The sequence below is a fragment of the Amblyomma maculatum genome, chromosome 11, assembly GCF_055883805.1.
Source record: "Amblyomma maculatum isolate TAMU_Amacu chromosome 11, ASM5588380v1, whole genome shotgun sequence".
In the NCBI taxonomy this organism is placed as follows: Eukaryota; Metazoa; Arthropoda; class Arachnida; order Ixodida; family Ixodidae; genus Amblyomma; species Amblyomma maculatum.
In genome coordinates this window covers 96,399,767-96,425,598 of record NC_139354.1, presented here as the reverse complement: position 1 = coordinate 96,425,598, position 25,832 = coordinate 96,399,767, and the positions used below count along the sequence as shown (strand labels likewise).

The 25,832-nt window shown below is 47.6% G+C and overlaps 1 protein-coding gene across 1 annotated transcript in view; it reads right to left on the bottom strand.

The window, feature by feature from the left end:
• Window positions 1-22,525: 22,525 nt before the first annotated feature.
• Window positions 22,526-25,832, bottom strand: part of LOC146174445 (uncharacterized) — a 93,199-nt gene continuing 89,892 nt past the window's right edge. Inside the window, exon 4 of the mRNA XM_084584738.1 lies at window positions 22,526-22,738. Coding sequence (XP_084440864.1) covers window positions 22,644-22,738 — 95 coding nt within the window. The 3' untranslated portion in view covers window positions 22,526-22,643. The remainder of the gene's footprint in view (window positions 22,739-25,832) is intronic.

Here is a 25,832-nt window from a genome sequence, read left to right as displayed (position 1 = left end):
CGTGACCTGGTGCGCTAGGTAGTTCGCGAGGAGCTCCTAAAGTTCCACTGAAGTAATACACTCTGAAGGGCTAGTTGGTTCATACTGTTACGGGGTAGTTCAGCTTGTAGCAGATGGCGGACACGGAAGACAAGGCCTTCAAACAGATGTTTCTGCAGGCACCAGCCAACGCTTTTGAACGTCGTCTTCTCTCCAACTCACGAGAGTCTTCTTCTTTCCTTATACGTATGCACCGCCTAATGTGACACTATCCCGCCGGCTGAAAAGCACGGTCCCGGTGCGCATTAGCGTCCAAACCAGGGTCCATGTAGTATGGTTTTAGGCTCGCAACATGGACCGTCTCGGTGAGTGGTGTAAAGGCATGGCGGACGGGATGCAAGGGCGCAATTTCGTATGTCACTGGTGTCACTTGTCGTAAAATACGGTAGGGTCCTGTATAACGGGCAAAAGTTTTTCCGAGAGGCCAACGCGGCGAGCTGGAGTCCAAAGCAGCACGAGAGAGCCGCAAGAATACTCGGTGTTGCGATGACAGGAATCATAGCGACGTTTCTGGGAGTGCTGAGAGGCTGCGAGTAGGTTGAGAGAAACAACGCGGGCAGCATCAGCTCGGGCTATGGCGTAACGAGCATATGAGCTGGCAGTGGTGACAGACGGGGGAAGGCTGTCAAAAGGAAGCAGAGGTTCTCGGCCGTATAGAAGATAGAAGGGGGAGTAGCAGGTAGTGTCGTGACGCGACGAATTGTAAGCGAATGTCACAAATGGCAGCGTTATGTCCCAGTCACGGTGGTCATCAGAAACTTACATAGACAACATGTCAGTCAATGTACGGTTAAGGCGTTCGGTAAGCCCGTTCGTCTGTGGATGGTAGGCAGTCGTGAAAGAATGACGAACGTTGCACAGGAGTAGGATCTCGTCGACTATACGAGCCAGAAAGCAACGGCCACGGTCGGTGAGCAGTTGGCGGGGAGCTCCATGGACGAGTATAACGTCGTTGAGGAGGAAAGCAGCGACATCAGTTGCACAACTGGTTGGTATTGCTCGTGCGACCGCGTAGCGTGTGGTGTAATCAGTGGCCACCGCAATCCATTGGTTCCTTGATGCGGACAGTGGAAAATGCCCTAGAAGATCCAGAACCACTCGAGAAAATGGGTCTATAGGGGTGTCGATTGGCTGCAGAAGTCCAGCTGGTAAAACTGATGGCTTTTTCCGGCGTTGACAGCGGTCACAAGCAGCTACGCAGCAGCAGTACAGGCACGAACAAGGCGCATGTTTGTTCCTGTTTGTGCCAGTGTGTTTTCTTACATCCCGTCTTTTTAGCGCAGTTTTACTCGTTCAATTAAAGTTCCACCCCGCTCGTTTCATTCGACTACTGCTGCTGTCACTGAATCCGTGCGCGAAGAGATCCGCCAAACATTTTCAGCACCTTTCGCTGTCGGAGCCACGTTCCCTCAGGTACGCAGCAGCTCTGCGTCGGCCTACAGCGCTTCGCGCGCAGCATTTTCTGTTTGAATCTCAGCCGCCGTCCGCTCCTCAGCACCCTTCGAGAAACATTCCTATCAGCCGCCATCCCAGTAGGGCCCCGTTATGCAGTCACCAGTTCTGAAGGCACACATCTAGCGCACTCTTGACCAGCGACCGCTCTGTAACCAGTGAGTAGAACCCGGCTTGTATCGCTTTTGCCCCCACCGTGAACTTCGGTCATCGGGATTTTTCTCGTGATTGCCCGCATCCCCGGCTCGGCGAACGCCCTCCCGAAATCAATTATTAGCAAGCAACCCGCGCAACCTCCCCAATCGTCCGGACATAACAGTCTTTTCCCGTTCGCTACACGCCGCTGAGCTGCCATGAATTTATTTATGCGCTGATGCCTCGGTCACCAAGCCTGCGCCGGGGAAACTGAAGGCGACAACCTCAGGGCACGTTGCTGGTGGGCGAAAATGACATCCCGAAGACCCCCTATGACGACTCATCCCTATACTGTAACTAGAATGTCGCCGCAGCAAGAACCGGCAACTTGAATTTTATTTCATTCCGATGACATTGTTAGCGCGGACCTTCCCGTTCTCGCCGACCGGTACCTAGTGACCGTTTTATAGACACCGCAGCAGGCTTTTCAATAATTTGCAAGAATTTCACGGATCAGCTCCGAAAGTTAAAATCTAAATGGCAGGGGCCGCAAACTTGTACTGCTGGCGGTCACCCTATGACACCGACCGGATGGTGCACTGCTCGAGTAACTGTCGCCAACTCAACCTTTGTGGCTGTTTTATTATTCTGCAGTACTGCTGCAAGGATCTCATACTCGGCATCGACTTTCTGCACGAACATGGTGCCATTCTTATTGTTCCCCGCCGTAAGACGCCTGCAACGACGACCGCGGACTCCGAACGACGCCGTGCACCTTTACGCATCGTCGATGCGGATGCGCCTATGCCGCCACGCTCATCTGCCCTCGTCACAGTCAGGTGCGACGACGAGTACTGTTCTGGCGGCATTGCCGAGCAGAACACAGACCTTCTATTACATCTTGGTGTTATGTTGCACGTGCTTTAGCCCATCTGAGCAACGTACTAGCGCATGTACTAATTACAAACTTTGCGAGCGAACGTCAACGTATCGCTAACGGCACCGCGATAGCTTACTTTGAAGGCGTCGCAGAAAAAGCTCACAACTGTTTTCTTCTTGGGACCAACACATCTGCCAGCGAAACGCTTAACGTCGGCCTTGATGTCAATCCCGTTCTATCGCCTGCAGAGGAGGACATACTCGTCGGGCCACTTTCCGCTTCAAGACTGGTTATCCTTCGCCTCCGCGGTTAAACAGACGCCACTGACCAAGCACCACATAATAACCGACGACCTCATACGACCAGTCCGACAGACCCCCGGCCGAGTGTCAGAGCGGTAACGCGGAGCCATTGCTCAATAGGTAGAAGAAATATCAAATTACGGTGTCATAGAGCCATCAAGGAGTCCCTGGCTTTCAACGTTTGTTCTCATTAAGAAGAAAGACGGAAGTTTAAGGTTTTATGCAAAATACCGTAAGCTTAATGGTCCCCAAAAAGATGTTTGCCTGATGCCACGCATTTGTGACTGGTGAGACAAGCTGCGCCATGCGCTACGTTTCATCGCATGATCTTTAGAGTGGCTATTAGCAGGCCGAAGTCGATGAGCGTGATAACGAGAAGGCAGCGTTTGCAGGCAGGATGGGCTTTACAATCATTCGGATTGTGCTTAGCTCCAGCGACATTTCAGCGAATGATGGCCTCAGTTTATCTGGCCTTAAATTGCAAACGTGTCTACGCAACCTGGATCACGTTATTGTATTTTCGCTATCGTTCGTGGAACATCTCCAGTGTTTCTGCACTGGGCTACGGGCTGTCAGATCTGCAGGCCTAACGTTAAAACCCCAAAAGCATCCTTTTGATTATGGACAGCTTTTGTTTTGCGCAACGTCGTGGTTGTTCACCCTGCGAAAACTGCAAGTACTATCAAGATTTCTACTCCGCCCGACAAGACATTCGCTGTTTCTTTGACCTCTGCGCCTATTACTGCAGGTCTATAGAAAAACTCACGCACATTGCCGCCCCGTTGACGCGTCTCAGCCGAGATAGTATCACCTTCACCCGGAACGACGAGCAAAAGGCATCCATTGAGTTAGGGCACCGCCTTCAGGCAACACCTGTGCCTCCCCACTTCGGTGCTCGCGCCGAGACATGTCCACACAGATGCCACCAACGTGGGCCTCGGTGCTGTATTTGTCCAGTGGGAGAATGGACCCGATCAAGTCATCTCATACGTCAGCAGGAATTTATCGCGTGCCGAATCCAACTATTCTACTACCGGAAAAGAATGTCTTACTCCAGTATAAGCGGTTATGAAATTTCGATCCTATCTGGCCAGCACTTTCGCATCGTGAGCGACCACCATTCTCTGGGCTGGTTAACAAACATGCCAGATCCCTCCAGACGGCTACGTGCGTTTGACATGACCATCATGTAAAATTGTGGTCTTCATCACAGCGATGCCGACTGCTTGTCCCGTTCACCTGTCGAGACTGCACGTGAAGACAAAAAACCAGACTTTCCTCTTATCGCCGCCATCGATGCGCTCACTGTCTCGCAGAGCAATGTGACGACGTGGCTATCGCATCGTCCATCGATTTTCTGGAAGCGCGTAATGCGGAAATTCCCCTTCGCTTTGCCAGAGTGCGGTCATCGTTCCGCATGCGAAACAGGGTGTTATACAAGAATAACTTCGCTCTGGCTGGACGGGATGATATCCATCAACGACATGCTAGAGTATTTTCGCGGCTTGTCTTGCAGGCCTGAAATCTTGCAGGCCTGTCATGATGAGCACGCGGCGTGTTACCGTATGTTCGAACTCTGCAATGAATTAAGGAGTTTTTACTGGTCAATCCTAGCTGCTGCAGCACGACAATACATGCGAACCTGCCATGATTGCCAGTGATGGAAAACACCGCCTGTAAAACAAGTAGATTTACTGCATCCTGTACAATTACACGATATCCATTTCAGTAAGTTGGCAAGGATATGTTGGATGCTTTGCCAGATTCTGCTACGGGTAACAGGTGGACAATCGTCGCTACCGATTACCTCACGAGGGTCGCTGAAACGAAACCCCTCCAGCGGGACACGACAGTCTAGGCAATGAGTTTTCATCGAGTGGATAGTCCCGAGTCATGGCGCCCCGACAGTTATGATGGCGCACTGAGGCACTGATTTCAGTGCAAAACTGCTGGAATCTGCCATTCAGCTGAGCGGTACTACCCATGGCAGGTTAGCCGCCTACCATCCACAGACTAATGGCTTAACGTCACATTTTCGTACAACACGGCGGGTCAAGAAACCCCACAAATGACGACCTTTTCTCTATTGTGTGGACGAAAAGTTTTCCCAAATCTGAAAGCGATGTTGCACTGTGACAGCTGTGATAACTAAGTTGGCGCATACCAGTTTACTCAGCACTCAGAGGAAGCCCAACAGCTGGGAAGGGTACGCATCCGGACCCATAAAGGCCGAGACGCCAAACGCTACATTCACCGCCACCGTATAGTGTTTTTTGACCCGGAAGACATAGTGCGGCGCTGGACGTCTATTCAACATTATAGACTATCTGAGAAACTCCTAAAACAGTACTTTGGCCCATTCAGTGTGCTCTGCCAGCTGCGGGAGGTCACATACGAAGTTCTTCCGGACGGCTTTTGGACTACTCTTCGCCAGTAGAAACCGAGGTGGTTCACGTGGCGAATGGAGTCATACGCTTCGCGAAAACTGCCCATTAAGATTATTGGCTTCCATGCCGCATGCTTCTCGAGAGAAATTATTTTCTTAGCTTTTTTTAACTTTAATGGCTCATACTCGAGGCCATGAGTGTGCCCGTCCATCCATAACGCTTTCGTTACGTGCGAAGCGGTAGCTGGCAGCTGGCATAGTCGAGCACTAACTGGACGGAGGGCTTCGGGACATTAAGTTTGGCATTAGCTGCCAACTAGAGCCTCTTTTTTATATGACAGGCTGATGCCAGGGTCACCCTGGCAAGGTATTCACGTTATTCCTATGCTATGCAGACACGTTCATACGTCGCGGTTAAAGCGGGGCTTTATACGTTAGCTGGTAGCTTACGCTATCGTGTCACAGCGATTCAGGCGTCCGTGTGGCGACTTCTATTTGGTGCTTAGTCGAACGCCGCACCACACGGCATACAGAAGCAGACGCACTACCGCAGGCATCAGCGGCGTTTCAATTTGGTTTATAGAGAAAAAAACGCGCAGTATCTGTCAACATTTTCTGGAGACCCCCAAACAGTGTCTCAAGAAAAAGGAGGAAGGCGGGGAGTGAAAACAGAACGCGGTGCCGTAATGAAGATCTCCGGATCGCAGCAGAATAGAGGTTTTTGCCTAATCGCAGTTTAGTGATCCAAAGTGTCCCTAGAATTTTTTTGTATCAAAAAGTACACAGCACTACGTTTTCAAGCCATCAGCGTGCACCGTTCCACGTCAGCATTGCCTAGAAACAGACAAGTGGTGTAAACCGAAAGCTAGGCCAGGAGTTGGAGGAGGAAAGAAGAAGAACGAGAAAAAGAAGCAGAAAAAGGAAAGGGAGAAGGAAAAGGAGATGAAAAAGAAGATAAAGCAGACGGGGAAGAAAAGCACAGGGAAAAGAAAAATAAGAGGTAAAAGAAGAAAATGAAGAGGAGGAAGACGAAGAAAAAGAAGCAGAAAGAGACTAAGAAGAAGACACATCACTCGGTAGTTGGTAGAGGCGAACGAGAACAGGTAGTTGCTAGCACAGAAGGTTCGTTCGAACGTTGTGACAGGGGCACATTAAACCTAGGTGTCTGCAGGACAATTTGCTGCAACACTCATAGCTTTTACTCGAGGGTTCAAGCCATGCTTTAACACCCAGAAATGTTTGTTTTAAATTAATGCAGTCAATTGTTTTAGAGACGGTTAACGCAGCGTGTGCAATAGCAGCCACCAGGCGGCTGCTCATCGCAAGTCTCGTGCACCGGTCACCTCGTGACGTTGGATGTGGAGAGGCTGAAATTTGGTGCCCACCCTCTCTTGGGGCTCTTGACCTGCTATCCGCTGCCTTCGAGGTCAACCTCCATTGAACCCTACTAGTTAAGAGGCCAAACGGCGAGGTGACAATATGTTTGACATGAGCCACGGAGCAGCCACGGAGATGACTCAGTCAAATGGTTCCTGATTGGAACAAAAAACAGGCTTTGGCAGTCTGCGAGATGCGGGCACGTAGAACTGGTGATATCTACTCTCTGCCTCGCGCCCTTTCGTAGGTAATTTTGGTAATGCATCTGGGCTGATGAAGGCATTACCTGACCCCTAGGGCTTTGTAATCAGTCTTATCTACGCTTCCGGCTTCCAATTCCGCTAATGACAGCAATCATTCTAAGTACAGCGTAATGCTAGTCGGGTCTTGGTGTTGCCCGACAAGTGACAAATCTAGTCTGTCTTGAAAACACCGGTTTATTCCAGATAATTTCAAAAGCATACAGCAAGAAGAAAAACATCGGGCGCCACTGCGCTGAAAACATGCAGTCAATGTGCGCGACAATAGACTACCAAGGATAAGACAGAACGAACGTCAGGGCTCTAACACGGCACGATAAAACACTGCGGCGTGAGTAGGGCGGGCGATAGGGCGAAACCGCTAACAGCGACAGAAGAAACATTGCTTCTCGCGTGGCAGCCACTCATGCAAATGCGCCTATGCCATTACTGCAGGCACTGCTTCCGTCTTCGTCTCGCAGGTCTTCGTCCCGTCTTTTGTTCACATCCCGCCCGCCCGTGACGCTGGCTCTGCCCTTCGCTGGCCTCCCGCCGGGCAAAAGCCACAAGCCTTGCTTTTGACGCGCGTGTCTATACCGTCGTTTCCCAGCCGATAACATTCCTCCACAACAGGATTGCTAGCTCACTCATGAGCAGTCGCGCTCCCCGGGCAAATACAAATGCAAACAATAAATAGTGCGTGTGGTTTGAAGTAAAAGCTTGATATTTTTAGGTTATCAGACAAAATATTTCATTTGCGCCTTCCTCGGGTAATGTCCCCCAATAATTCATTAACCGGCAAGTACTTCGCTATAGAGGCTAGCCTCTCAAGAAAAATAATGAGTCAAAGAGCTGCTGGCGAATTTGCGTCTAATTAAAGACTTAATATAAACACTGTTCTGTAAAATCGCGATACTGTTGCCGAAGAAAATACAAATACCTCAAAGTAACTAATGCAATTTATGTATTCCTACAGGGACAAAATGGCAAAAGTTACACCGTTATTAATTTTGTCATTGCAATTGCAGTTTTCCATGGCATCAAGAGAGTGGTTTCGGAATAAAACAGGTGCATGCATGTACCAGTTATTTGAGTATGACGCTTAGTGTGAAATACTATGCCATGAAAAAAATGTTATATTTGGTTGTGATTGCTAATAGCCACCGGCTTGCGGCAAATATCGGAGTTTTCAGCCAACTCTCAGCAATTCGTGAGACTGTTTCATAAAAAAAAACAAATATTTCCATGAATATACTCTGGCCCGGCGGACATCTGCTCTAACACTGCTTCATATATTCGTGTAATCAACAAAACCGCACAAATGGCCTTTTCACTTATGCAGTTGTGTGATCAGTCCGAATATTCGCTTTGATGTCATGAACAAGGCTACGAAATACCTGTTTTTGAAACAAAAAACTCATTTTTTAGAGCTGTGCAGTGAATCCCAAAGCTTTTTTCGGCACGCAACAAAAAATAGGTGCAGGAGGAGCGCCGGAGGGATGGCGCAAGCGCAGCATACAGTGGTTACGTGTCATAATGAATGCAGTGGCCGATTCGAAACACAGGTGCCAATTTCCTTGACTAGGGAGCCTCGGCGCTTCGCTTCGACCTCGGCTAGCTTTATCGCCTGCTTTTCGATCGGCATAATAAAAGGACGGTAAATGTCACCTGTGCTGTCGTCGACTTTGGAAACACTGATCGTCAACCGGGCGCTCTGCCTTTCCGGTCATATTAGGAGATAATTTTTCGATTTTTTTCTTATTTTCATCATTGCCTTAATAAAAGGTATCGCCACGGACAATATGGTTAGACGTGCCTAAAAAACACGGCGCGGCTGTACCAGCAGCCAGAGTTCCGCACAGAGCGCGCGAGCCGACTTCAGCGACTCCAGGCGCCACCTAAGAATCTCGGGAACACCAGGTGGCACTACTCCCCCTCCTAAAAAAATGAAGCAGAGGCTGAGCGCGAGCCATGGGCAATGCACGCAAAAACAAAAGGATCAGCACAGAAGCCAAATAGAAAGCGGAAGTGGGTAAGGTGCCCTACACTACAACGAAACAAGCGCATAGTACAATGCACATTACCGCATGAAATACGGCTTCGTGCGGACAACGTGCACCCATCCGGAACGTGACTGCCGAAGATAGGACTGCACAGTACCCGCTGGAAGAACTTCGTACGTCACTTCCGTGACACGGCGCAGAACTTCGTAAGATCCAAAGTAACGCGACATACGTAGAACGTGATCATGAGCGAAAGCTGTGATAGAACCCTCTTACGCCACCTATGGTTTCAAGACTTGTAGCTTACGGGGGTCTTGGTTCTGGCAGTCTTGAAGCCATAGGTAGCGTAAGAGGGTTCTAGCACAGGTTTCGCGTTCGCTCTTGATCACGTTTTACGTGACGCTGGCGGTTAGACTGGACGTTCAACGCCCACCGCTATGGTTGAGGGTTGCGCTGGTGAACACTGTCAAGGTTCGTATACAGACAGCGTCAACACCCAAGAAAGTAGCAGGTGGGACAGCGGCCGATGTAGCTCAGTTGGAAGAGCACCAGACGCGATATTCGGAAGTCGTAGGTTTGGTTTCGACCATCGGCACGCTGTTTTTCCTTCTACTTTCTGTTTATTTATCTTACCCTTAAACAGATTGCATTACTAATTTATGTGATAGCCGAAGTAAAAATTAAAACAAAAAGACATAGAGCTCAAATACGTCGTGCATAAGCTGTGCCGTAAACGCCGTGCCTTCATCGGTAATGACTTGGGAGGTAGCGCCATGGCACAAGACGATTTGCTGGATAAAATACTGGGCAATCTCAGATGACGTGCCACACTTCACCGCCTTGTATCCACATACCGTGTGAGATAGTCGGTTGTGACAATAATCCGTTTGTTACTGTCCGATGACAGCGGAAATGGGCCGAGAAGGTGAATGGCGATTTGCTCAAACGGCGTCCGGGGAGGCGCAATTGATTGGAGCAAACCCGCTGTCTTGAGAAGCGGCGCCTTTCGGCACTGGCACTCACGACAGCCTCTGACGTAGCGATGAACGACGTCAGCAAGTGTAGGCCACTAGTAGGCTTGACGAACTCTGGCAAGTGGGCGCGCAAAGTGCAAATGGCCCCTAGGTGCACTCATTATGGCAAGCAAAAGAATATCGGCACGGAGATCGGCCGGCACTACGAAGAGGTATACTTGGTCAACAGTGCTGAAGTTCTGCTTGAATGTAACACCATTCCGGAGAAAGAAAGCTGACAGGTTCCGAGCAAAATTGCGAGGGATATAAGCAGCGCCACCCACCAGGTGATCAATGACAGGTCTAAAGTCCGGGTCAGATCGCTCTCGGGACATTAAGTCTGAAGCACTCACCAGTCCAAGAATACCGATCTCGTCGTCCGTGCTCTCATTGACTAAATCGACGGGTGCCTGCGACAGCGGGTCAGTATCTTCGTGGTTCTGGCCAGGTATATACACATGGGTGTACTCAAATGTTTTGAGGCGAGGGCTTCATCGTGCTGGGCGCCCCGATGTTTCGCAGAGGTTAGCCAGCCAGCACAAAGAATTATGGTCGGTGACATCTTTAAACAGGTTGCTATAAAAGTAAGGCTTAAATTTCATGGTTGCCAACACAACCGGAAGGCATTCCTTTTTTGTAGTGGAATATTTCGCCTCGGTGTGGGAGAGCATGCGGCTGGCATACGCGATGACCTTTTCGACGCCAGCTTGGTGCTGAACGAGTACAGCGCCGAGGTCGATATTGCTCGCGACGGTGTTGCCTTCGTCGCCAACGTTTTCATGAAAATGCCAGAAGAGGGCTCGTATGCAGTCGTCTGCGCAGCTCCGCAAAAGCCTCCTGTTGCTCGGAGCCCCACACGATCTTTTATCATCGCGCGTGAGGCAAGTCAGAGAGGCGGAAACCATGAAAAAATCGGCGATGAAGCGGCAGTAGTACGCACAGATACCCAGGAAGTGTTCCAATCTTCTCTTGGTTGCAGGAACGGGAAATTTGGCGACAGCAGAAGTCTTGTCGGGGTCTGGCCTCACGCAAGCGGCGCTCACGAGATGACCGAGGAACTTCAACACTTTGTAGCCAAAGTGACATTTCTCTGGCTTGTGTGTTAGGTCAGCTGGCTGAACAGCATCTAACACTGTACGCAGCCGTTGAAGGTGTTCGGCAAAGGTTTAGAGAACACGACGTCATCGTGGTGAATTAAACAAATTTGCCATTTGAGTGCCGCGAGGACCGTCATTATCTTGCGCTGAAAAGTAGCCGGCGCTGAACATAGGACGAAAGACAGCACTTTAAACTCATACAGATCGTCTGGAGTGACAAAAGCTGTTTTTTCGCGGTCCCGCTCATCGACATCGATCTGCCAGTATACGCTCTTCAGGTCGATTGAGGAGAGGTACTGGGCGCAACGTTGTCTGTCAAGCCTGTCGCCGATACGGTGCAGTGGGTAGACGTCTTTTTTAGTGATGTCGTTCAATTTTCTATAATCAACACAGAAGCGAAGGGTTCCATCCTTTTTTTTAACCAGCACAACAGGTGACGACCACGGGCTATTGGAGGGTTGGCTGACACCATCAGAAAGCATCTCCTGTACCTGCGTCTGAATCGCTTCACGTTCTGTCTTTGAGATGTGGTACGGCTGCTGGCGTATAGTTCGCCTGTAGTCGGGTGTAATTATGTGATGCTTCACAAGAGACGTTTGCCGAATTTTCAGTGAGGTCGCGAAACAAGCGCGGTATTCTAGGAGGAGAGAACACAGTTCGCGCTTCGGTGTTTCTGAGAGATCTGTACTAATATCAAGACGGTCAAGGGAACGGCGCAAATTTTCAACTGCTCCGAACTTAAAACATTCAGAAACGTCTGCTAAGGAGTCGGCAAATGCGATTGCAGTAGCGCGGAAAAGATGACGGGGTTCGTTCGGGAAATTAGTCACCAGGAGCTCAGATCGGTCGTTACGGAGATGGATGAGGCTCCGCGCCGAGGTTATGCCGTGAGTGAGCAAAAGTTACTGGTTCCCCTCAGAGCGGCCATCCCATCAGCGTAGCTCATCGCAGGTAACAGTCACAAAAAGACTGGAACGTGGCGGAATAGAAACGCTCTCGGCGGCAATTCGATCGGCGGCGCGGCGGCGTTGGTGATTCTCGGTGTCAGTATAAGCCGCTTTCTTGGTCAAAAATGTCATTGTACGCTGCCGGAGATCGATAATGACTCCATACCCCCGGAGGAAATCTACACCAAACATACAGTCGTGAGAGCAGTCAGGTATCACGAGGCGGCTGACAACAAACGTGGAGTTGAGAGTTTGAACTCTTGCCGTGCACTGACCGCTCGGAGTTACATGTCAGCCGCTCATTGCAAATTTGAAAAATCAGCGCCAGTGTCTACCAATGCGCCAACCTTATAGTCGTCGAGGACAACGGGTATATCCAGCGAAAATCTATTTTCTTGTGCATGAACTGTCGTCGGAGCCGTCACGTCGCGGTCGCTCAGAAGTCGCGCTGTCGGGGGGTCTTTGCGTGTCGATTGCAAGCGACCTCGCCCCAAGAGGTAGCTGTCTTTAGTTTTCTCGACGCGCACTAGGCGACCGTCGCTACACCATCCAGGAGGAGCTGGTCTGCTCGATGATTGGCGTGGAGAGGGAGAGCGTGACTGTTGCTAGGAAGTTGGCGCCATGCGCTGCTGAGATAAGTAGTCCTGAATCTCACGAGGTTGCTGACCGTGTGGAGGGCGACGCATGTCGATGGGAAATCCGTGCAGTCCCAGGTCTCGATAGGACACTGCCGATACAGATTACCTGGGTCCTTGCAGTGAAAGCCCAGACGCTGGCAATTCGGGGCGCCCCACAGGTCTGCCTTCTATGCGGTGGTTGTCGGTTGTCGATATACGACTCAGTTTGTGCGGAATAGTGAACCTTAATCGGGTGGCTGTAATGCGTCTTAGTAGCCACAGGGCGTCACACCATATCTGCATATGTTGGACGATGGTACTCGACGGGAAAGATGGCGGATCAGCAGATGGTACCGAAGGCCTCAATTCTTGAAGCTCTTCGAGGGCAATTCCTGCTATAAAGCCGACCATCGGCTGGGGAGCGCAGGATAGCGTCTGGAGCTCTGCGCATAAAACAGAGCGGAATTTGGAAAGCGGTCCGCAACCGAAGCGGCGAGTATCGGCCTGTCGTCGGTGTTCCCGAGATTCTTAAGGGGCGCTATAACCCCGCGTATTTATGACAGCGCGACGATTGTGACTGCAACGCATTGACATTCTGCATTGCGTTATTTCTGTCAAGCGTCTATTCTTTCATGAGTTATCGGCATGACACCTGTAATACGCGAGAATTACTTCGTAATTGAAAATAGTTGAACCGAGAACATTGAAAATTTAGCACTACGTTTATTCGTAATGCTGGCTCGATACGGTTGCCGTTTTCTGGATCACACACGTCTCGTGCTTCAAATACTTGTAATCCTTGAGTCATGACAGCAGATGTCGGGCACTTTCTCACTGTATAAAACCCAGGAATAAACCAAAATTTGTATATTTTATTGCCTCAGTTCGTTGCAACCCCACTTGGACTCTCGGGATGAAAATAAATAACTTTCAAGTTACGTTTTCAAACTTCTTTATGCCCGTTGCGATACACAAAACAATGAGGTCTTCATTAGAGTTCACAGCAGAAATGAGCATGACTGCGGGAAAATTTTCGACAGACAACCTGACACGCTCCTTCAGGTCTTCTAATTCGATGGCTCCGTCTCAAAAGCTTCCTTCTTAACCTATTCTCTTAACAAATCGGGCGACCTATAAGGTGAAACTGTTGCTTCGCAGCGCTCAATTCACTCGTCAAGAAAGAGATTTTCCCAGAATTTCAGCGTAGCAGGAAACAAATGCCGAGGAGCTTCGTCTCGCTGAAACGGTATGTTTTTTTTTTTTTTTTATCAGCACGGCCACTGGTATAGCAATGGGCAAAATTCAGACACATCACAGTGTAGCACGCTCTGTTTGTACTTTCCTAGGTGCTGTTCCATCGATAAAGTAAGGACCGAAAATACGGCTATCATAAACGTCACGCTAAACATTTTCTAACCATTTTACCATTTTGTTGACCTTCTCTATAACTGTTTAACAATGGTTCAGATGGTCAGCACAGGCTCCCACATGGCGCGTAACAGCCCCGCCGGCCGTCATGCTTGCGGTGCACATAGCAGACGATGCCTCTGCTAACATGCAGTCCTCGTGCGGCGCATTCGCGTTGCGCTTATAATGCATGAACCCAAGTCATTTGGCCGCCGTCACCGCGCGGAAGAGCAGCGAAGAAACTACGCACAAATAAATGACACTTCGGATGGGCAGCTGGTATACAGCTATCAGCCATTTGGCGTACCACATACAATTTTGTGTGTTTGTAATGAACGAATAAATAATTAAGACATCTTTTGATTTACTAACGATTGCTTTTAGACAATAAATCTGGTTTGCAAAGTTGGGGGCCGCCTTCAGAAATAGCCAGTCCATTTTTTCCTTCAACGAAAGAATTCTGTTTGTTTTTTTCCAAGCTTTAAAAAAAGCCAGTGAAGTACAAAATTCTCACCTGACTAACTCTTTCGTGAGCTATTGATTGCGGTGCTCTCATTCGTGGTTTGAGCGACCGAAATTAGCTGTCGCCGTGACTCGACAGCCCCGCCCATACTGGTAGGCTGGTATGTTAGCGGTAGGCTGGTTTTTTAGCTATAGTTGCAGCGTGCGTGGAGAGTTCGCTGCAGCTAGTCCCACCATGAGCGTGGACTGCTTGATGCGGACGAAGAAACATTGCAAACATATCGGCCTGCCGCGACGACGGGGCCGTGGGGCTAAGGCCCCAGCTGCTTTTGTTCATTGACGTCCCGGTTGAGAGCAGCATGATTATGGCACGTGAATGCGCCAGTAACGGGATATATGTGTATTTCGCGGGCTTACATTAAAGCTTGAAAAAAAAAAAAAGACTGCACGTGCGGCTTTGTTTAATGGAAATAAATGGATTGGCGGTTTCAGGCGGTGTTCTCAAACTTTGCGAATCACACTTATTGCTTAAAGGCAATAGTTAATAAACTATAAAAAAGCCAATAACTAATAGATCATTTCAATATTAAAAAATTTGCTTTTGGACCTTTTGAAGGCTGGCAGCTGTGTACAAGGGGTTTCTCTAGCCTATCTCTAATGTTTTATTTTTTAAACTTTGGGTAAGTTTAGCTTGACCTCCCAGCATTACGCTGCATAATCCATTTTATTTAAACGCGAACACTAAACTTCAGCCAATATTATTGGATTTGAAAATTCAACTGCACGCTCTGAACATGTACAGCAGTTTGCAGCAACGTCTAAACAGTCTGACAGACAAGCTAGCACCTTGGTTTCTTAAAAGCCTTTTAAAAGAGGGTCACCCGTCTGTAAAGCAGGACAATAAAATGAAGAATAACGGCTGGCATTGTGGAGCAAAAACGCTTGAGACGAAAATCAAACAAACGTCTTCAACGCTCTTCCTCACCCTCTTCTTCAAAAATGAAGCGTGTAAGAAAGGGCTATATGACAAGGTTGATTATAGTGAAGAATTATTATTTTTTAGTGCGCTGCATCTAAGAATAATCTCCCAATACATTTGCTTATTCTTTGATTGCCTCCTAAGGCCATTTCTGCCTGGAGTATTGATTTTAAAATATTACTCATTACTGTTATTTTTGCTGTCACAAATCTGGTGATATGGAAGCTGTTAAGTGCGTTATCTCTCACCCAGCCGAGACTCTTGTGAATTCGGAAAACAAAGAAACTGCGAGAGAATTAGGATCAGCTAGGGGTCTCGCCAATAGTACTTGGATGGAGAGAGTGATATCGATAGTACAGACCAGAAAAGAATGAACTCGGGGGCGGAGACGACAGGCCGCACCGTGACGAAGAAGTAAAGCGAAATTTGTAAATATTAGTTAAATATAGTTTGTGTGATTAGTAATTAATAGTCCATGTTATTTGGGAGAAGCGACATTGAAAGAGAAGTAAGAAACCTTTAGGTTAATAAACCTGATCGATAGGATCTTGATATTGTACAAAAACCTACAAACAGGACTCGTATTGAAAGTGGTCAGTTGCATGTAAAAGATTAATGAGAGGTCGTAAGACATCCTTCAGCGTCTAGCTTTTAGGACCATGTTTTTCTCTGCAGGGTATATATGCATAAATGCAGAGAAAATGTATGCTGTAATTTTTAGGCAAATATAGAAAGTGCAGAACATTGCCTGGCATCACTGAAACCAATATGATCCGTTATTTGTTCATTTTTGGGCATCCAGGCCGTCACTTGGCGCGCAAAATGTTATTAGGTTCCATAACTTTCAGCGACAAGTTGGTGCGTAGAATGTATGGGTATTGAAAATAACAATACTCACTCGACAATGACGGCAAACATTAGCAAAACGCATAGCCTGGGTGTTGGTTACATCATTTCTCGAAATCCGCAAGAAGTTTTCTTTCAAGCTAAGTATCGAATTTAAGTTTTTATCATTTTTAATCGTAGGAAAAGTGTGTGGCGAAATAAATCGTTAGCAGCAAGTTTCGCAAATTCACGATTCGATAGCAGTCATGCTTTCGCCAATGAAGCTGTTTCATCGACTGTACATCCCGACTCTTCAGTATGTAATTAGCATTTCCTATTCTATAAGGACTATTATTTCGTTTTTGGCTTCTAAATGTGAGGGGTGATTACTAGGATAGAAGCAATTATATGCACGCTCATATCTTAGGTATTCCCCTAGCGAAAGTTGTGCGAAATTTTCACGGACATTCAAGCGTGTCCCTCGCACTGCTCTTCGCAGCGTAGTTTGAACCGTCAATTTTGATTCTGGAAATCCCAACGCGTTTTCTCCAGATATACAGGATAGAGACACGGTATTCATATCATTACTACGGCTCCAAACAGTGCAAAAAATGACCTGTCGTTTGGCTTGCGGTAAAACCTGGAGTTAGCTGGAGCAATCAGCATGACTACGCTTAGGTTCGGCTTGAAAGTAAAGATATTCCTTTGGCACACAATAGTTTACTCTATGATTTCAGCTATGAGGGATGACCTTACGCATGAGCACCTCTTGTCTTTTATCGTTGACCATTCTCATTTGTGCGTAGAAGACTTCTAGTGGTATGACATCGTCTCTACGTTGAAATCCGGGGCACGCCTCAGTCACAACATGCGAATGCCCTTCTATCCTAGCAACTCGCTGTTGTCATTCGCCTCTACCAGCTACCGAGTTATCTCTCTCCTTCTTCGTCCTCTTCTCCTTCTTCCTCTTTTACTTCTTCTCATTCTTCTTCCCGTTTCCAGTTCTCTTTTCTCTTCTGTCGCAGTGGTTACGACGCTCGACTACTGTTCCCAAGGACGCGGCATTGAATCCCGGCCTCGGCGGCAGTTTTTCGGTGGAGGCGAAAACAAGGCGTCTGTGTGCTGTTCGATGTCAGCGCACGTTAAAGAACCCCAGGTGGTCGAAATTTCCGGAGTCCTCCACCACAGCGTCTCTCATAGCCTGAGTTGCTTTGGAACGTTAAACCCCCCAAACCAACCAACCAACCTTTCTCTTCTTCTTCTCTTTTTTCTACTTCGGCTCCTTTTTCTTCCTGTTCTACTTTTTCTACAAACGCGTGTGCGGATTAATGGGCAGCAAAATTTGTAAAGATGGTAAACGGCGCACCGGACGATATATTCAGAATGCATTTAAAGGTTTGCCTCATACCTCGCTGTTCCGTGGAAAGTAGCACATTTGCTTAACTGGGAGATGTGTAAATAACAGGAAAGCGAACAAGATGCCACACCAAGAAGAAATTCCAGCCCCGACATTGCGATGGAGTGCGAAGATGGTAAGATTGTCAAGGAATAAAAATGCCCTTCCGACCTACATAAAGTATAGGATTTCGAAACAAAACATACAGCCATTTTAACTCAATAAATTATAGAAGCCTGTGCATAAACATGCCATTGTCCGTTTCCTCATTCAAGTAGGAGGTGGAATTGGTCTCATACTGTCAGGTCAGTGAAGGAAAAAGTAATCTGTAGTTAGATGCAGTGAAAAGGCAATAAGATTCGCGGGTGTAAAAAATTGTCGTATATACAGAGGAGAGAATTCTTTCATGTTGGCTTCTTGAAGATGAGAAGAAATTGTCGGGGCAGCATCATGCTTATCAGGTGCGTCTCTCTTTATACTGTTATCTGTTCAGCTCGTTGTTCATCGGGCACAGGACGTTAATAAAAAGATTTGAACGAACTTGTAATAGAAAAACTGCAAGCAGATTATCGTTATGTCGTACTCGTGACTGCACCAGTGAAGGACGTCTGCAGATGATAGGACTCGATGGATAAAAATATTTTCATAAAATTAAGGTGTCTTGATGTGCTTTCCAAAAAGAACAGCCACTAATGCATAAAAGATCAAACACGACAATAGAAGCGTCATATTTTGATTTCACGGTCTGCCTAAAACAGCGTGCTCCGGAAAACAGCAAAATGCGTCATTATCAAGCCTGTTTTATAAATCATCATAGCAGCATGTGCTGACGCTATGGGGACCTATGGCGACAGAATTTCTCCATATTTCTCAATGAGGTTTATATGCACCACTCCACAGCAGCTGCAAGATTTCAGTACCTTCTATAAATATAATTTATATAGAACAATGCTGCGGGCAAGGTTTCTACGGTACATTTCAAATTTGTTATTAGCAACCATACGTTTGTCTACAATGATGACTGTAACAAAACTAATAAGAAGTGACTCCGGCTGAAGCTCGCAAAGCGTCACGTGCCAGCCTGCTCTGTGCTTGGGATAAACTGTCTAAAACATAAAACCAAAATCAGAGCATTCCACGCAATATTAAATTGTTTAGGGCGATATATCTACCAATTAATATTTTCGCAGCTGAAGCCTGACTGATATTTCTGTCAATGAGTGTGAAATGTTTCCTTTGGACTACCAAGTATTTTGATTTGGAAGGAATAGAGAATATCGTGGTAGCTGCGTTTTGGTTGGGGTGAAAACCGGCATAAAGTGGACAAAATTTTAGCAATAACTAATTATTTAGGGCGATATATCTACCAATTAATATTTTCGCAGCTGAAGTCTGACTCATATTTCTGTCAATGAATGTGAAATGTTTCCTTTGGACTACCAAGTATTTTGATTTGGAAGGAATAGAGAATATCGTGGTAGCTGCGTTTTGGTTGGGGTGAAAACCGGCATAAAGTGGACAAAATTTCAATTCAAGATAACGTGTCAAAGAGCATGTGACAAAGCCTACGCGCACGGCAGGGCGGAACGCTGACTTTGGACACTTTTTTCCAGTCATTCACTCCAGGTGCGGGGCGTTATTAATACTCATTATAGGTGGTAGCTAGGGTAAACTTCAAGGTAATTACGGAAAAACCTGCTTTGCAATCCAATCGAGTCCTCATTTGCACTTCTGTTAGATGCATGCCATCCTGTTCTGACTGTTGATGGCTTGGTAACAATTGTTTTGACATACACTCCGCACAAACTGAGCCGGACGGAATGTGACGGAAGAGCTCAGCGAGCGAACCTCCCAATGCGCCCTTGTTATGGAGCAAGTTACCGCGGTCAGGTTGGGAGCTGGCTTTCAAATGAATTGAAAACAATTGAAAAAATATTGGTACGTCCCGTCGATCAGCGTGCGTAGACGGTGGCTGCAGCGCGCAGAAGTCACGACGCATGCTTAAAGCCTGATCACATGAAGATAAAATTTTGCCCCCGCCATGTTGAATTTTCGGGCCATTCCACGATAGCTATCCACCTCACTTTGTGAGTAATTTTTACAAGCTTGGAAGTGAGATTTCCTCGGAAATTTATGATAGCCGCTCTAATTGTACTTTATCAATATATCCTGCTTGGGCTGCGAAACGGATATACTCTGTCCGGCATGAGTACCGAAACGTACAAGGTGCGTCCGGTATGGAAGCTCCATGCCTAAACGGTCCGTCAAGTTTGAGTACCGAAGCGGAGATATGCTCTTCAGTTTGACAATCATACTGAACATGGTTTGTCAGGTACGAGCTCCCACCCGGACCGGTTCGTTTGGTTTCAGAACTAATCGGACAATGTCCGTCCGATTAGACCTGTATACTGTATATAGTTTGTTCAGTATTATCTTCTTGCCGGACTAGCCTGTCTGATTTATGCATATACATGCCCGGTATCAACCTCTTTGATCATTACGCCGGACAGTTCACACCGCTATCAATTTTCTGCTGTAACAGAGGTTCGGTAAAAATCTGTCAGGGATATACAGTATTTTTCAATGAGGCACCCAAAGAAGTTGCAACATTGGTCCCTCTCCTCACACAGTGCACGGGCACCCTGCATTTTCCCTTCACAGAAGCACGTGGTCGAACCAGTGTCTTTCTCTCTGTGTGTGTGTGTGTGTGTGTGTGTGTGTGTGTGTGTGTGTGTGTGTGTGTGTGTGTGTGTGTGTGTGTGTGTGTGTGTGTGTGTGTGTGTGTGTGTGTGTGTGTGTGTGTGTGTGTGTGTGTGTGTGTGTGTGTGTGTGTGTGTGTGTGTGTGTGTGTGTGTGTGTGTGTGTGTGTGTGTGTGTGTGTGTGTGTGTGTGTGTGTGTGTGTGTGTGTGTGTGTGTGTGTGTGTGTGTGTGTGTGTGTGTGTGTGTGTGTGTGTGTGTGTGTGTGTGTGTGTGTGTGTGTGTGTGTGTGTGTGTGTGTGTGTGTGTGTGTGTGTGTGTGTGTGTGTGTGTGTGTGTGTGTGTGTGTGTGTGTGTGTGTGTGTGTGTGTGTGTGTGTGTGTGTGTGTGTGTGTGTGTGTGTGTGTGTGTGTGTGTGTGTGTGTGTGTGTGTGTGTGTGTGTGTGTGTGTGTGTGTGTGTGTGTGTGTGTGTGTGTGTGTGTGTGTGTGTGTGTGTGTGTGTGTGTGTGTGTGTGTGTGTGTGTGTGTGTGTGTGTGTGTGTGTGTGTGTGTGTGTGTGTGTGTGTGTGTGTGTGTGTGTGTGTGTGTGTGTGTGTGTGTGTGTGTGTGTGTGTGTGTGTGTGTGTGTGTGTGTGTGTGTGTGTGTGTGTGTGTGTGTGTGTGTGTGTGTGTGTGTGTGTGTGTGTGTGTGTGTGTGTGTGTGTGTGTGTGTGTGTGTGTGTGTGTGTGTGTGTGTGTGTGTGTGTGTGTGTGTGTGTGTGTGTGTGTGTGTGTGCGCGCGTGCGCGCGTGTGTGTGCGTGTGTGTGCGTGCGTGTGTGTGTGTGTGTGTGTGTGTGTGCGTGTGTGTGTGTGGGTGTGGGTGTGCGTGACGAGTGTCGCAGCACTGCCATCTGTTTTGTCAGTGAATATTTCATGACAATGGTATTTTTGTTGCAGATTCTTCTTGTATGCTCTGCTTCTCTATGACGTTTGCAACGTCCTTGTTCTAAACAAGGAGAAATACTGATCTGTTGGTGCAGATGAGTGGTACGAGCTCTCGGATGGGGACTGGACGGATGGTAGTTTGGTACATGCCGGTGATAAAATTTTTTATCTTCCTAAATGAACGTTATACGGTCACGTTCTACCTCCCGAATCTTATGACTTGCTCTGTCCACCAACAAATTAGACAAGTCATGTTTTCACAATAAAATATTAATTATACGAATTTTACACTAACTTTTTGTGTATAAAAAAACGTGAACAATACTAGTTTTCCTACAACACCTATTAATTGTTCAAAATAGTAGCCAATTTATTTTCTTTCTGAAAGTCAAAAGCTCAGAAAACTGCCTAGAAATACGCACGGGTAGGAAAGAAATGAAGTGATGCTTTGAACATTGCTCCACAAACTGTAATATATAATTTCAAGGCCAGAAACTTGGTTATTTTCTGTCTTCAGCCTGTTCTTTGCTCTAAACTTGTTTTCCGCCCCTTTTCCTGAATTCATCAATATCTTGCTGGACACTGTAACTCTAAGCACTACAGTGATTTACTTAGATATGCTAGCAAACATGATATGCCATTTCAAGTTGCCTTTGCCGTTTCAAGTTAGCTATCAAATATTATACGCTGGACTTTACTGTGTAGTTAAGCGCGGCCAATCTATAGTCTTTCCAGTGCAGTAGTATTAGTATAAAACATTATTCTCAAAAAAGGGATTATGGTGTTAGGACCGGTAAGGTGGGGTACTCAGTCATAGCTCTGTCCGTTGGCTGAAGGCGTTGCCCGATCACTCTCAATAGATAACTTCGGGCCTCTAGGACGAAGTTCGGGAAGGCCGCCTCTCAATCTACCGACGTTAGGAACCCTTTACGGGTTCCTAACTGGTTCCTTACGGGTTCCTAACGGGTCCCAGGCTGGTTTGGCAAGCCTATACTCTTTAATAAAAAGCAGTTTTCTAATCTATTATCTCGAGTATGTATATTTCTTATTTTCCTGACGATTCTTGCAAAAGTCTAATAACTTGCAGTACACTAGCATCTCATGGTAAATTTCAGTGTATAATATGCTCATTTAAATTTTAATCGCTGGAAAACGAGTGGTGGAACAAACAACCTTTGCTGGGCGACAAATGCTCTAAAGGGATAGTCTAAGAAATCCATTCGCAGGTATAGGGCAGTCGTAGCTCGAGTGCAAGACCGCCTATTTTGAAATAAATTGCAAGCGTTACATCCTGCAGCGAGTGCGATAATAACGTTGCAGCTGTTTTTTTCGACTACTATTTAGCTTGCGACTGCTTGACCAACGTTTTTATTCAGGGGCTATGCACTCGATTACGAAATATTCCTCTTGGCAATTCTCTGTTTTGCGCGGGCGCTGCTTGATACGCTGGAGGAAGTGGCAGGCTAGGATCGAGGCACATCCCGAGGGTCGGAGTACTCGTCTCCTGGAAGCACTGACATCCCGGCGGGCAGCGGTGTTTTTGAAGGAGTGGATTGCACTAAGAAGCGAGAAAACACACAAAAAAAAGATCGAGTTATTTTGAAGGACTTGCACACAAATAGGTTATTTGAGAGTCGCCTGTCCACTTCCTGTAAACATACTGCAAATCTCATCAAAGGAAGACTTATTATGGTCATACTTGAAACCACAGGTGTCACGAAATCGGCGCACATATTCATCAAGTCGGCACGGCGCGAGGCCCGCGCGGCGTCGCGTGGAAAGCATGTAGAGAAAAGCTCCCTTCCCCGCGCGGGAGAGCGCGTAGCTTTGTACGCGTTGCCGTCACCCTCTTTCCCATTGCCCGGGGAAGACGGTGATTCATCGGACTGGAATCAGCCAGAAAAATCGAGAATCTTCTATGGGACCTAGCCAATGACGACGCGCGGCTCGACGGGAGGAGAAGTGGGAGCTATAACCAGCGAAGCTATGTGTGTGTGCGCGCTAGCTTTGGCGCATGTTAACAAACAGACGCGGCGCGCCCTATTTAAAGCGACCGCGCCGCTTGTTGAGTCAGTCAGTCAGTCAGCCAGTCAGTCAGTCAGTTCGTCAAGTGTTTTGCGACGTGCTCGCCTGTGTTTCGACTGGACTCCCGGGGATCACCCGCTGCTGGCAAGCCCACGGACTTTCAAGGGAGCGGCGCTCGTCTCGTATGGCGGCCACATCGTGACTCTTGAGGCGTCGGACTGCAACAGTGCCCGGTGAACAATTTGGTGTTTGTTTATGTAACTCTCTCGTGTTTCATCTGTTGTAAAGCCTCTATGTTATTGAATATCTGTGTAATCGCATGTTTAGCGTTTGTTATTCTGTGAACCTCTCGTCTGTGCATTTCAAGTGATCTTGTGCGTTCCGTTGTATCGTCTCTTGCTGTGCATAAATTGTGTTTTGTTTGTTACTTATGACTCCGATCCTTACTCTGGTTTGAACCGGCGACCGCTGGGCACCAAACGACCACCCCCGTCTGTCACTACAAAGTAGTTGAATTCCGGCTGAGCTTGCCACGCAAGTCGAGGGCATCTCCTTTGCGACCGGAACAGCTACCCCCACTCACTCTAAGGGTGTCTGGGAGTGTGCGCACCGTTAAGGGCGCATCGTTAATAATACCCCTCTAATTATTAACGGGTGACAATTAATCTGGCGTCCGCGACAGGACGTTTGGTGCATTCAAGCTCAGAGGACGGAGAACGAGTTGGAAGAGTTTACGAAGAGGTCGTAAACTGTGTAGCAGCAGAGCGATAGCGAGAGGTAGTGCCGCGCGGAAGCGTTTAGGCGAGGTTCGCTAAGCAGTGTTTAGGCTACACCCAGACGGTTCGCGCTTCAGAGATGAATCTGAAAGAGTTGATTGAGGCTGGCACCCAGCTGGGGTTGTCCGGTGCCGAACTGCGCAAATGGGTTAGCCAGAGAGAAAAAGAGGAAAAAGAGAGGGAAAAAGAAGAAAGAGAGAGAGAAGAAAAGGAACGAGAGAGGGCTCGAAAGGAAGCCGAGGAAGAAAGAGAGAGAGCAGAAAAAGAACGAGAGAGGGCTCGAAAGGAAGCCGAGGAAGAAAGAGAGAGAGCAGAAAAAGAGCGAGAGAAGGCTCGAAAGGAGCGTGAAGAGGAATTTCAGCGAGAAAAGGAATTACTTACTATGAAACTTCAGCTCCAAAACTCAGGGAACACCAACGGTTTAGCTGAAGTGCATAGCGCCAGTGAAGGACATAGCAGCTTGCGTATAGACGCAAGTAAATTGATTCCGAAATACGACGAGAGAAGAGACGATCTCGACGCGTTCCTCTTGCGTTTTGAAAGGGTCGCCATAAATGCAAATTGGACAGACAGTGAATGTGCTACCATCTTGAGCACTTGCCTCAGCGGCGAAGCATTAAGTGTGTTTGGAAGACTTCCTCCTGAGGATGCAGGCAGCTATAACAAAGTGAAAGCTGCATTACTTAAAAGGTTTAGATTTACGACGGATGGGTTTCGTGAGAAGTTCAGGACTGGAAAACCTATGGACGGTGAAACGGCAACACAGTATGTTGCGCGACTGAGTCATTATTTCGACCGCTGGACTGAACTCTCAAAAATTAAACTTGAGTATGGCGCACTTCGCGAACTCCTAATTAAGGAACAATTTCTGGGTAGCTGTCACCCTGGTTTGTCGCTTTATTTAAAAGAAAGAAAGGCACATACATTGGATGAAATGATGGAGCTCGCAGACCAGTATTTGGAAGCCCAGGGAGGCGAGAATTTGAGCAAAATTGTAAATTTGGAAACCCCTCGAAAGACCGAATTCCGACAGACACAACCTATTGTAAAGTCACCCCCGAGGTGCTATCTCTGCGGACAACTAGGCCACATCGCACCTAACTGCCGTAAACTCGTAACCAACAATCCATCCTCGTGTTGGAAATGCGGACAGAAGGGCCACAAAGCAATGTCGTGTCCCGGCGCTGACAAGGCAGCTCCGCAGGCGGCATGCGCGAGGACTCTGTCAGAGTCGGAATGTCGCCTGGAGGAAGAAGATGCCGATGGCTTTGTTGAGCTTAAGAACGGCAGGAAAGTCCGCGTGGTGCACGACCTAGAGGAGGAGGAAGCAGAGAAGGTGGTTAATCGGAAGAAGGACAAGAAAATCCGGGTGGTGAACGCCGTAGTACATGCCCAACCTGGATCTGCGGTGAATCGGATGCCGGTTTCGAGGGGAAAGATAGGAAGAAAGTCAGTCTCTGTGCTACGAGATACAGGTAGTAGTGCCGTAATCGTGAAACGAAGTTTGATTCATGAGAATGAGCTGACTGGCGAGAAATGCCCTGTGAGGCTAATTGACGGCTCAACCCAATTACTCCCTGAGGCAAAATTGGAAGTGCAGACGCAATACTATTCTGGAAAATTGACAGCGCTGTGCATGGAACGCCCTATCTACGATTTGGTGTTGGGAAATATCAAGGGCGCAAAATTTCCCGAGGATCCTGATCAAGGTCCTGCGCCTGTGCGCTGCAAGGAATCTAAAAAGAAAAAGGCAAGGCGAGGAAAGCAAGGCCATGAGAAGCCGGAAGAAAAGACTCGAGACATGAAGAAACAAAAAGAAGCACCTCAGGAGGAAACCGAAAAGAAAGAGAC